The 13,178-nt window shown below is 40.1% G+C and overlaps 3 protein-coding genes across 3 annotated transcripts; 1 reads left to right on the top strand and 2 right to left on the bottom strand.

Annotated features, from left to right (window-relative positions):
• Window positions 1–778: 778 nt before the first annotated feature.
• On the top strand, window positions 779–2,977 carry LOC134190655 (uncharacterized). Its single transcript, XM_062659122.1, has 5 exons — window positions 779–1,080; window positions 1,138–1,515; window positions 1,585–1,833; window positions 1,961–2,314; window positions 2,472–2,977. The coding sequence occupies exons 1-5, from the start codon at window positions 1,005–1,007 to the stop codon at window positions 2,777–2,779; spliced, it is 1,365 nt and encodes a 454-aa protein (XP_062515106.1). The 5' UTR covers window positions 779–1,004; the 3' UTR covers window positions 2,780–2,977.
• A 298-nt stretch (window positions 2,978–3,275) lies between these two features.
• Window positions 3,276–5,162, bottom strand: LOC134192854 (uncharacterized). Its single transcript, XM_062661616.1, has 3 exons — window positions 4,281–5,162; window positions 3,945–4,220; window positions 3,276–3,666 (listed from the first exon to the last, which is right to left on the bottom strand). Exons 1-3 carry the CDS (start codon window positions 4,477–4,479, stop codon window positions 3,659–3,661), a joined length of 483 nt encoding a protein of 160 aa, XP_062517600.1. The 5' UTR covers window positions 4,480–5,162; the 3' UTR covers window positions 3,276–3,658.
• Window positions 5,163–5,260: 98 nt separating this feature from the next.
• Window positions 5,261–6,403, bottom strand: LOC134195928 (uncharacterized). Its single transcript, XM_062665023.1, has one exon. It carries the CDS (start codon window positions 6,327–6,329, stop codon window positions 5,925–5,927), a length of 405 nt encoding a protein of 134 aa, XP_062521007.1. The 5' UTR covers window positions 6,330–6,403; the 3' UTR covers window positions 5,261–5,924.
• Window positions 6,404–13,178: the final 6,775 nt, after the last annotated feature.

The raw sequence follows: 13,178 nt of genomic DNA, 5'->3' as shown, positions 1-13,178 counted from the left end.
TATTAGTAATTATATAGAAGACGATATTGTTTTGTTATCAATAGACCAATGGTGTGAGGAGACTTGCTTGCTTGGGAGTTGGGACCATGCCAGAGACTGAGACGACTCAAACATTCGACAAAATTGATAGTGATCCCAACAACCAGAGCCCCAGTCATCGTGTAATAAAACAGATGTCAGATTGTAACCTATGCTAGATACGTGATACCAAAAATCAAATTAAATGGCGGCGATCAAATTTGCTAATTCTAGAACTTTCAACTTTGAACCGGATTTGCCAAACACAGATAGTTTCACACAGGTTCTACAAGCAATTCCATCTTTCCTGATCCTGGATATGTCTTCTTAATTCCAAATATGTGCTTCTGATTGGTTGAAGTGACCATGTGCTGGTGGTTGACGTTCAGTATTTCTAGTGTTCCATCGATACCAAGTTTTGCCAATACTATATATATCGATACGTCGGTTTCCAAGTATCGACTGATACCAATACCAATATATACCAATACTGAAATTTCATTTCTTTGTTGTGTGTGGTATTAACTGTTAACTCAGAAAGAGCATTGATTCAAAACAAAAGCCTTACTTTCTTTAATCTTCACCTCAACATTAGTACTTTACTTGTCTACCCAGCAACCATCTCCCCGATAAGACAATGAAGTTTCTGAGCTCGGGAATGATTGAAGTCGTACTGCTGCTCCTTCTGGTCTTTTCACCTCCTGGGAGGAGATTACGGCTGGACACCTGAAGCGATGATAGAACCACATCCGCATATACGTATTAATATATCTAACTTAGTATAAGTCTATTTGGATACCTCGGTGTGCATGACAATGTGTGGCGACACATCCTTGTAACACTTTATTATCAACAATATCATAAATCCGTCAGATGAGGTGACTCTATAGTCATACGACATCTTAGGCTCCAGTGAACTGCTTACAATTTTTATCTCCTGCTTATCACTCAACAACTTTCTAGTTTTTATTCCACCCGATAGTCAAATGTCAAGTAAAACTGATGTATACTGCAACAAAATCAGTGGAGCTGTTTTGCTTTTTACCATTCTAAGTTTCTCTGGTAAGAATGCACAAATTGTAGTCTTAGCTGCACTCTCCCGACAATTTATTTCTGCAGAATCTGCCAGTTCCAACACAAGACTTCTCTCTGACGCCATTAGAGTGAGTCCCTCTAACCATATTGCAAAAGTGGGTTCAAGCTTCACTTTCAGTTGCATCATAAGATTGTCTCTGTACACCATAACCGACCTAGACTACAAGATTAGGTGGAATGTGCGTTTTGCAAACAGTACAAACTACCTCTTAGAAGAAAACGTCAACAATTCGTTCTACATTCAACCAGATGATACGCAGTTTGGTCTTGATAACGTGACCGTGAAGCTGGATATCAAGAATGTGTCAGAAAATGTGTTTGGTTGGTATTCTTGTCGTTTTCATCCTCTATTACCAGGAAAACAGACACTGACTAGCAGGGAAGTGCGACTTCAAGGAGAAGGTAGGGTGGTATTTAGACTACTGTAATATTACAAAATTCATTACTTTCAAAGATTTAACTTTTGATTAGTTTTACTGAGCAATGCTTCTGTCTCAAACAAATTCACATTCAACGTTTCTGATAACTCAACTCTAGATTCTACGACGAGGAAATTCATGGCAAACAACTCTACTGTGACAAGACGGTGCTATCAAACTTGCAATATGTTAGAAAAGGATAGAAATGTATCCCTGCAAGAGATTGGAGAGATACATGTATCATGCTTGCTGGAAGTTCGGGGTAGAGGAAACAATAGAATAAGGATCTCATCTTTCAACGGTTTGTCATCCTAGCTAATTATTCAAATTATTTAAGTTGTACGGTGTTGTGTGTGTGTGTGTGTGTGTGTGTGTGTGTGTGTGTGTGTGTGTGAAATATAGCCTTTTACTTATATATATATTTATAGACGCGCCGTCTGCTCCAAGTAAACCTCGAGCTGTTGAACTAGCACTCAACAACACAATAATTTTGTTGTGGTGGCAGCCTGGTGCTAAAACTATCTCATCTACAATAAATAGGTATCAACTAGAACATCGACACAGTACGCAGACCAAGTGGCAGTTGACAAAAGATTTTCCACTAGAGCTCTCTTTCTGCTTTCTCTCATTACAAGTAGGCATTTCGTACTGGTTTCGAGTCAAGGCTCTCAGCCAGACCGGAAGTTCGAATTGGAGTGAAACATCAGACAGAATTTACATGACTAAATCAAATGGTTGTCATCAGCTACCCAAAGACGACTGTTCTCTGAAAGACCAAACAGGTAAATTGGTGCTAACTACTATAGGACGCATAACAATTTTAAATTTTACAATGCAAGACGAGACAGCTAGACAAATAATTGCCGACACGTACGTTCCGAGAATTGCTTTCCACACGGGTACAGTAATGACAACTACATATTGTTTTACCATGTTCAGGTGATGACATTACAATCGTATCAGTTGCAGCAGTAGCAGCAGGACTTGGATCGTACCTATTTGGTTTCATCATCACATGGATTTGTTGTCGCATGTGTTTCTCAAATGGTTCTAAGAAAGTCGACTCGGACAACACTATAGACATGTATGTTCCCGATGAGCCCGACTACGAAATTGTAGAAGACACGTTGAGTCCGGCAGCTGACAGGCTCACTTCTCAAACATCATTTTCACGACTCTGTGACCTAAAACTGAAAGATTCGGTTGCTTACGGTATTGGAAACAGTACAAGTGCAACAACTTCCTGATTATGGCCTAGAGTCAGTAATGGTTGTGCTGCATGCAAGCTGCTAGATAAAAAGAATTAATAGCGTGCTATTTTGCTTCGTAGATATAGGCAGTTTATACGTGTCTAAGCTAGCCAGCTGGTCATATTTCCCCCTACGAGAAGCTAGGAAACAAACTCAGTTTAATAATTAACTTGGACTCACCATATATGACATTATAATTAGCTGCAATGATAGGCCAAAGTTTGGCTTGTTCAGTAGGATCCTTTTTAACCAAGACACCAGCATGGTACAGTACCCTAAAAGGAGCCCTTTAGATGACAGCTCTCCAGTATGCGTCTTTACCGCTTGCTGTGTACAGATCGATGTCCATTGTGCAAAGAACAAGCAGAAGGAATGAGGCCCGGCAGAGAGGGACGTTAATTGCAACGAGTGAGGAATCTTAGAATTGTTATCCCAGCTATGTATCCATGCAGTAACTTCGCCTTCTGTGCATTGCAAGAGACACAAATCAAAACCTCGCTTCTTGCTTCTTCAGCTATTGGTTACGTTCAACATACTCTACCACATCAGTCCCAAAAATAAAATTTGCTTGAGCTCTCATTTTCATGCTCAGAAATGTTACAACAATCAAATGACAAGTCGCGTTTTATGTAAATCGTTGGTCCAATCATCCAACATTCTATGGACTTGCTCAAGCAATGATCTTCGTTCCTGTTCGACTGTACTGATTGAAGACATAGTAAACTTCTCTGGAGCAAGCCGTGTGGCAAATTCTTTCCACTGACTGCCAATTGCGTTAGCCACGGCAACCAAGTGTTTCCTACAAATTTTCCTTTCTACCATCATTGACACTTCAAGCTGTTGAGACAGGGGCACCTGCTGAGGTGCTACAGTTCCTTAATCTCCTGAAATTAAAGACGTGCCTGTCAAACAACACACAACACACAGACAACTAATCGTTGATGCATAGAAATTGTGTTAATAAATGCAGCTCAATGTCTCAGCAATCTGCTACAAACCTATGTTTTCCACATGCACTGTTCAATTCCTATACACAATCACAACTCCAGTGTACACCTACTTAATGTATGCTATTCACGGCACGTAAGGAACTAGCATCCACAATCAAGTTAAACACTTACGGAGGTCACTCAGAGTTTACCATTACATATCAGTTGCTCACCTGTCAATTGATTCATTACTGCTCCAATGATTGGATACAGAATGGTACGACATGCTGTTAACAGTCGTTTGACTGCCTCATATCGTCCTACCTCTTGTGCTTTTGCTTCAAACAAAACCCGGAACTTGTCAGCACCAAGAGAAATGTCATTCGTCTTATCGTTAATTTGACTTGTTGTAAATGCCATCTTCAACCCAATAGACAGCCAACAATCTATACCTTCTTGTAATACAACAGACAAAACCTGATCGGGATCATAGGCATCGTCAGCAGCTGCTGTGGAAGACACAACATAAAAGTCAAGAAGTAATCAGTAGCTCTTGTACATTACAATACCTTCAACGCTATGACTGGGAAGAATGTTGTGATACCAAACATCGAGTTTAGCTGGACAACAAATGCATTTGTGTTGTTTGTCAAGCAGTATTTCATCGCCTGGATATTCATCCAGTGAAGCCAAACATTGAGGATTATATTCTATTGAAGCTTCATCAATGGCATCATGAATACACACCTCAAACTGAAAACCATCCATTCCTCATTCTTTGGCCAGTGTGAGTTGTTCTATGAGAGTCACTCTTACTCCATCACATAGTGGACGAAGCACTCCATCTGTAGGCAACTGTTTAGAGCTTAATGGACAGTACACGGTAATAATGACAGCTTTCACAGTGTAGACCAACTCCAAATCCACATCCTTACAAAGATGAAGTATCACCTGGTTTCTGCTAAGCTGTGGGCCCTTTGAGTACTTGCTGATCATGCGAGTAACAAATCGGTAAAACAAAGGCTTCAGAAAAGCATTGAAGCCCTTGGGAATGATGAACAAGGGTGGGGGAGTTGTAGAAGAGCAGAGAGCTGATTGGTAAGCAAATGAGTTGCTGATGAATTCCCTCATGACCATGGAGGGAACAAAAATTTTTGATGACATTGAACATTAACATCCACACTGACTGATGAAACAGCCAAACATGATCCTGAAATGATGTTAAACAACTGCAAAAGTATGAGAATGACATCATAGTTAGCTACTTCTACTCCTGCCTTCTGCATCAGATACTTAGCAAGATCCCATGACATTATGCCTTCATTGTGAAGGTTCTTGAGATCATTCCACAATCGAGGAGGAATCCTTGAGTGATCCAGAACTGTGACAAAGGTGGCCAACACGTCAGCAACCCATTGAATGTTGGGAAACACCTTCTTGTTAAGACCAGCGACATTGTGGTAAAACCCAATGCTTCCAAAGCTGCAAAGATATCGGCAGTGCTTGTTTCCACTCCTCATCTGATGAGATATTGCATACCCTGGCACCTAGTTCGTAGACATCATTAATATCTAGAACTTTGTGATGTTTTATTCTCAGAAGACCCAGACCCTTATCAAGCACAGCCCACGGTAATGGAATCTTCTCTTGATGAGGACAATTGCTGGATCAGGGCTGCCTGTCCCTGACTTTGTGTTGTCTACATGGAGCAGCACCTCATAAGGAACTTCACTAAACGGTACAATGTGATCACCAAACTTCTCTTCAGAAATGATTTCTTGAACAATTTGCTCCTGCTTTGCCATAAAACTACTTCTCCCTTTTGTTCTAAGTAACCATAAACATTGCTGGCGTCCTCTTGACCCGGCCTTTGCCAAAAAACTTATTGCGCATTCTTCCAGCAGTAAAGCAATGCCGAATGATGTCAGCTCTTGTAGTGGCCACATCACGTGGTTTCTCAATGAAAGTTCCATCTGCAAGACGAAATTTGGATGTGGTCACCTTCTCATCCAATGGATTTGAGCCATCCATAACCAACAGACAAACTGCTGATTGATAATCATTATCAGCCATCAGTGCAGCGTGTGTGGAGAGTAACTGGTCTTGACCTCCTCTATCCATCATCGTTACATAGATCATTTCTTCTAATTTGTGGAGCTCCTCCTTATTCTTCTCCAGAACAGAAATGGCCATGTCTATGTCTCAGTCCAATTTTATGGCAACTTTAAATCCTCATATCCTACTGTATTGTTGTGAATATCGTCGGAGTGTGACATCATGTCAACAGAGTTCTGCCCTCTAGCAGTCTCTTCCATCATATCAAGATCAGAATTTACAATTGCAGTTGTTTGACTAGCTTCTGGGTTTTCATCTTGCTTGTCTGATTGTGCGGATTGTTGGTCACTGCTATGAAGAACGTATTCTCTTGCAAACAGCTTGCTCAGATGTGCCTGCCTTTCCTCTTCTGTTTTCAATTCTTCCCAGTCTGTACCATGTCCAACTGCTTGTGAGATCATCATCCTCACCTTCACTCCATCCGTGCTTTTCTGACTTTCAACAAATGGTTTGTTCATCATTAAATCTCCGAGACATGACTTTCCGGCATCCCCTTCTCCCATAGTATCAATCAAAACCCTGTTTACTCGGACTTCACCCTTCTTGCATGCTTTATCAAATAGAGCTTGGCTTTTTGAAACCAGATGATTACGAGCAGAAGAAAATGAGGCTAGTAACACATACTCAATATGTCCAGCAAGTACAAGATTATTACAATTTAGATAAGATAAAAACAATAATTACTTTGAGGCAAAGTACAACACACTTGGCTTGTAATGCAAATCATGAATGACACACCATACACAAAGTGAGCTAGCTACCAACAGTGACATTTTCTGTAGCTGTCTGGCTATTATGAGCTACACGATTATATACGTATATTCACACATAAATACAATCTCCGACTATTAAGTGTGCATACAGTATACAGAAGAACAAGCCGTGTTGGTGTCAGAAAACAGAAGTAATCAACTGGCATTACTAAAACCTATTGGCAATTCTTAGCTGTGTCACTGATTAGCAGAAGTATTAACGTTTGCAGTCTCAAGATGCACTCACCTCATCATACATGTAAAAGTTAACACTTTGCACTGCAGCAACTCCTGCTAACTATAACACCTTGTTTTCACATTCCACCTTGTCTGTTAATGTCAACTTTGCATTCATGTGACAATTAACCACCTGATCAGTTTGTAATCATGATTCATGTGTACAGTAAAATAGTTGTGCACACAGGTTCGCGTGGTCAAACCAACAACCATTATGATAATATCTACTACTAGTAGCAGTTTGTTGCATCTGGGTTAATAAGCAATATTCGGGTTTCTCTTCTCGCCTCGTAGCATCATCCTGGCACCGGACTAGACTAGTGCGAGAGAGTCTGGGGACAAGGTTACTCGCCTCGTGTCTTGATGGAGAACGTAGATCGAGAGGCTGGCAAAGTTGTCCAACTGTGCGGACTCAGTCCATACGCACCCTGTCAATGCCTATCAGCATTTTGTCAATGCTTTTATGCATCTAAATGACAGTTACCGGACGGCAGGCAAAATGCTGTCACAAAGGCACATGAGTTTTGGAAGGTTGAGAGTGATGACAAGAAGGATTCCATTTTGAAAGAAGCTTTTTGGAAGCTAGAGATGACGACGAAGAGCAAAATTATCAAGTATAGGTCTATTGTATCAAGTATAAGCCAATTGAAGCATGTTAATATTAAATGAGCATTTTTCGCATACACTTTTGATGAAGGGGTAGGGAAGAGGGGAAAAGCGTACGTTTTGTATGCTCATGAATATGCCAAGAAATATGGAAGACCCTTACAGTTTAAATGTCCTCGAGCTTTACCATAGTGTTGCTCAAGTAAAAGTACATTGGGGGTTAGTTCAAATAAAAAGTACCGACGTGAAAATATCTAGCACAGTGTACCTTTACTTTCTAATCTCACACATAAGTGACTTTTAAGTATGAGCAACGTTGAAGTCACAAGATCAAAAAGACAAAACAACAGTTTACTATTCTGTAGCTGTTTACATCAACACTTACCAAACTACTGGCATGTATACTAACGTGTAGAAACATACATGCCCAAAAACTAGCATCTAGCATTAATTAACAGAGCTCAGATCAAAATTACCCTATCAGTCCAATATGAGAGCTAACATGTGGCAACAATTTAGCTATAAAATACCATACAAAAATCTGCCACTATTACATGTATAAGACAACCTCTGTTCCAAAAACCTCCTATCTTGTTGCAGTAGACATTCCAAACACAATCTAACCTTGACAAAGTAATAACCAGTAACCATGCGGTTTAAGTCAAAAGTTAACAGTTTGATCTCTATATAAGTTTATGACCACATTCCATACTTGAATGGTCAACACCCAGTTACAAGCCCATCTACCCCTCAACAGGTCAAGTGTATGCATTCACAACTAGCACAATGATTTCCTAGTGCAGCACATGTCAAAAAGTGGAGGACAAAACTATAACATTGCTTAATTAAAGTCATACAGTCCTCTGAACAATAGAAATCTGTCCAACTAGTTCTCAAATCTCTGATTTCAACAAGAGTGAAAATAGTCTAGAAGAGAAACTCAGAGAAAAGATTTCTAAATGCAAGGTACAGTATGCCAAAAGTGCTCCAGCTGACTACATCTATTGCAGTCTTAAACAACTTGAAGGTTATTTCATTGATCGAACTGTTGCCTGTTCTTTTCACTTCCATATCTAAGAATATACCACTAAAAACTTTGATTTGCCATAGCTAAAAATAAGACTTAATTAAGATACTTCAATCACTGAATTTAATGCACAACCTCAAGCCCTACCATCCTTCTACTTGTTCAGTCTACTACATAGTATACATACTAAACCGAGCTAAAACAAGAGCACTCAGAAAGTGCATACTTCAACCACAATAATTAAACAATTTAAAAATTTCCAAGTTTGGCTACTGAACGTCCAGTGATTTAGACGTCCCAGATAAGGAGTGGACGTCCTGTATAAACCAAACTTGCTTCTCTCAAGTTTCTTGCCAGTCCTGGTCAAATATGACAGATAACAGATTTTCTTTGTGTCACTCTGTGCAAGCTACATTCGACAGAGATCTGTTAAGCCACAAAACAAGCATGAGAAAGTACATCTAACTGGCAAAAATCTTCCATTCAAAACATTCCAAGAGAAAGGCATTTTTCACTTATTATAGGAATGTTATCGACATGCATAAGTAAATTCTGAAGTGACTCCAGTCACATTGTCAAGAAATTTATGTACATGTCAGACACCTCAAGAGAGACTTGCCTTCTAGTGTCAAATCACCTCCAAAATGAAATCACCTCTAACTTGGGTCAAAACAAACCTCTGGTAAAATTTAATAAAATACATCCAGAATTACTTGCCTAGTCCTGCACAAAGACAAACAAACAGACTGAATCAAAAGCATAACCTCCTTGGCGGAGGTAGAACTCTACACCTCTTAATACTAGTAATTGAAGCTGTGTTTACACTGTTGCTTCCACAGCTATGAGCCTTCTGAAACCAAGCGATTGATTTCACATTAGCAGTTGCAGGCAGGTAAGCTCTTGTTTATTTCTGACAAGCCCTGGCAACTGTAAACATGAATTACATTGTTCTGGTAAAAACTCTTTCCTAAATGTTCAACGGATCTGATTGGCAGTTCGTCCATCGTCTTTGGTTGACATGTACAATCAATCACAAAATATCACTCTGTAATTGAACCAAACTGAGGGCATGGCACATTCATGAGCATGACAAACATAGTCTGAGTCAGCCAGCCACAAACATAGCCCGCAAACCGAAACTCATTTCACACATATCTGTTTTGAGTATCGCACTCGCTCAGTCACATGACTTTTACAAAGTCCTATTTCTTATGGCTCAATACCTGAAATTAGTATGTCTATAGCTTCCATATTAATTCCTACAGTATAATGTCTCCTCTCTATTTCCCTGAATGCAAACCACGTAAGTCAAGAAATGCCCCCATAATCATGGCATCATGCAGCTGAAGTATGAGCGCCGAGCAGATTTGCAGTGCAATGTTGAAACATAAATTCATGCTCCTTGCCAAACCAACTTTGCTCTGTAAAGTTACCACAAAGTCATGTCACTTGTTCCCTTATGATCCAATATTTGTAGCTCAACATAAACAAGCATAGCGCTGAGTTTACATTCAAATAAATTTACTTATGTATGGCAATAACTTATGGTATTATTTCAAATTAATCAAACTGTGACTATCTGATTGTTCAGTTCTGTAAATATAATTACAGAAACTGTAACAGTAATTGCTTCCATCATCACTTACGACTGGAAAACATACCTGGCGTAGATGAAGATGTGACCTAAACACATACAATGTCACATAAATCCACACACACACACACACACACACACACACACACACACACACACACACACACACACACACACACACACACACACACACACACACATACCAAGAGTTCGATGGAGAGCCATATAGGACCACGCCCTTTCTGTTGTGCAACCCGGATTAGAAGCCTCGCTACGCTCGGCAATTAAGTATGGATACATAAGTTCACAACTAACAGTGTCCAACAAAAGAAAAAAATGAAAGTCTACAGTTAAACTTGTTCAGTCAAAGAGAAGACTGTTCTTCCAGTCAAACGTGTTTCTTTTGGAACACTAGGTGACAGAAGAGGTCTAGAAGATGCTCTTCCAGCAAAAAGTCAAGAAGAGCAGACGAGGAAGAGGTAACACATGCGCATTTCTTCTAAAAAGCAGATGGCAGTAGAGTATGGAAACAGCATCGAATCCGTGATAGATGTGCTCATGGGTAATTTGTCTTTGCCGGAATTGTGGAATCTGAGTGATTCGCAAGCCAGCTTGTCGCAGGGGCCCCTATTGTTTACGAGTCTACTATGCATGCTCGTTCCTCTTCCGATTGTTTCTTTATTCATCACTCTTCTGACAGCTTTTAGTGGGTGCGGCTCTTCTGCCCTCTTCTCAAAATTGCTGCTCTACCTCTTCTAGAAGAGCAGAAGAAAAATAAAGAAGCACACCCCTGACGTAAGAAAAGAAGAAATGACAATCTTGGCTTGCCAGGGGATGCAAATTTCTCTATACTATCCAAGCTATGAATGTCTAAAAGACCACGGGCAAGCGGGCAGGCAGGCAGCTTATTTTATTAGGATACAGCATCTCTACACACTAAAATACATGATTTTTTAATAATTAAAAGTACTTCATACACAAGTTCAACTATTTCAATGTGTGAAGCACTGAATGTATCTATCTGCTAACTACATTATCCTCCATTAGTCTGTTTGTTAACAACTTAGACACTTTTCTCAAGACAGCTTTACTATTGCATTTTTGGAGAGTCACAGAAAAAAGTCGTCGCCAATATGATATAAACTCTGCATCTACTCGTCTTTCTTCAATGTGCCCTGGCTTTCTTCTCAGTTCATGCAGTAAGTTTTCCGCTTGTGATCCCCACGCGCCAAAATGCTCAAACACTAGCAAAACAATTTCAGAGCTAGAGCCATCTGGCAAGATCTCCTTTGAATATTTGTAACATTCTTCTGATTCCCATTTTGTGGCTGCATGTCTGCAGGCCTTTGCAGCTCCGTTCACTATGTCTTTTCTCCAAAGGTGAGCCAAAGAAACATCACATTCATAGGTGACACCAGAACCAATGTCGTAGAATGTAATGTCTGGTCTTTCATCAGTTTGTACGTATCTGTTTCTTGCTTCTGTTTGATGAGGAATACCCAGCTCCGTTAGGCAAGCAGACCACTCAGCAACAATAATATCGTAAGACCAGACAGGACCGCCTCCATATTTACAGGTAATCAAATGAAAACCTTCTTGATCTAACGTCTGTCCACAGTCACAATGCTCAAGCAATCGACTAAAAGATCCCCAATCTCATACAAGATGCTAAACGAAATTCGTTAGATTTAAGTGCATTCTTGTATGTTGAGGGAATGACATAAAGCCATGCTCCTGCACCTTTCCCCTGTAATGACCTAAGCCTGGCAGCATCCTGATTTGACTTTATATTTTTAATGAAATCTTCTAACTGTTTCTGTGATATATCCAAAGTCAAGCAATGTTGAAGTTTTCTAGGATAATTAATCATTTTCTCCAAAGAATGAAATTTCGGCTTCACTTCTTTCGAGTTTGACTTCGGGGGTAGTTTGGGCCACCAATTCATGTAAAATCAACCCTGTTTTACTAGTTGATATATATTCATTAAGCTGGTTAGCAAGACAGGAAAATCTCTTTGGCAGTTCGTGTAGAGAGCGTGCGCAAGCAGAAGTTTAGTTTAGTTTAGTTGGAAGTTTAGTTTGGGAACATGGCAATGTTTCAATAAAAGAAGACTACACGGGGGTCATCAAGTTCGTTAATCTTTGAAGTTAAAACATTGCCCTGTGATGCTGCCTCTATGCATTGCAATCTATACTACTAAAATTAGTGTTTATATATATATATATATATATATATATATATATATAAGTTTAATAGCCGGCTAGAGCAGATCACGCACGGGGATTAAAATTTGGGATACAGGCGTAACTCGGCATGGGTAAGAACCTAGGTAGGGTGTCGTCGGCCTCCAGCTTCAGCTGGGTCCCCTTTTGGGGGTGTAACGTAGAACAAAACAGTGCTATTCGTCGTTCAGGGAGGAGACTGCATGCTTCTGATAGACTCAATTTGAAGGAAGTTCCATTAAGTGAGCTCAATCTCCTAGGGTAGCTTTGTTTTCTCATAACTAAGAATGCAATGCTCACTTTCAATTTTCATTGTTTCTTCACATGCCATTGTTACGTCACAATGCTATCTAGCAGTCCCATCAGACTGGGTTAGATTTTACTTATCTTTAACATCAAACTATGTCCAGAGCAGAGGAATAGAGTTCCGATTGTTTAGTGCGTACGTTGGAAACGTGCTGAGTATATTTTTTTAAATATCCCAGGAGGACCCACCTCCACTCACACGCGAATTTCGAATTCTCTGGAAGGGTGGATGGAATCGCTACCAAATTAAACTGCCCATTCCTGACAAGAAACTGCTCAAGTTTCTGCTGCCCAGTGTACATTTCTGAACGGGGATAATCTAACCTGCCCATGTGAAGAACGGACCAGTGAGCTAGTTTAACATAATCAGGAGTGCCAATAGGTGCCCCCAAAACATTAATACCATCTTTGCTCATGTAAATATCTGTACTAAAATCTTCTGAAGCCATTGGAAAGTACAACTTACATTTGTCCTCTCGAATAGTCAGGCCAATCTTTTGCAGAGAAGCAGTCAAGTCAGAAAGAGTGACTAAAGTTTCATTTGGCATCCCCACAACATGCACATCGGGCAGGCAGGCAGGCAGACAGACAGACACACTGGTCTTCCC

Source organism: Corticium candelabrum, chromosome 1 (assembly GCF_963422355.1).
Source record: "Corticium candelabrum chromosome 1, ooCorCand1.1, whole genome shotgun sequence".
Taxonomy (NCBI): Eukaryota; Metazoa; Porifera; class Homoscleromorpha; order Homosclerophorida; family Plakinidae; genus Corticium; species Corticium candelabrum.
The sequence above is the reverse complement of the archived record's forward strand: the minus strand, read 5'-3'. Positions and strand labels throughout refer to the sequence as shown.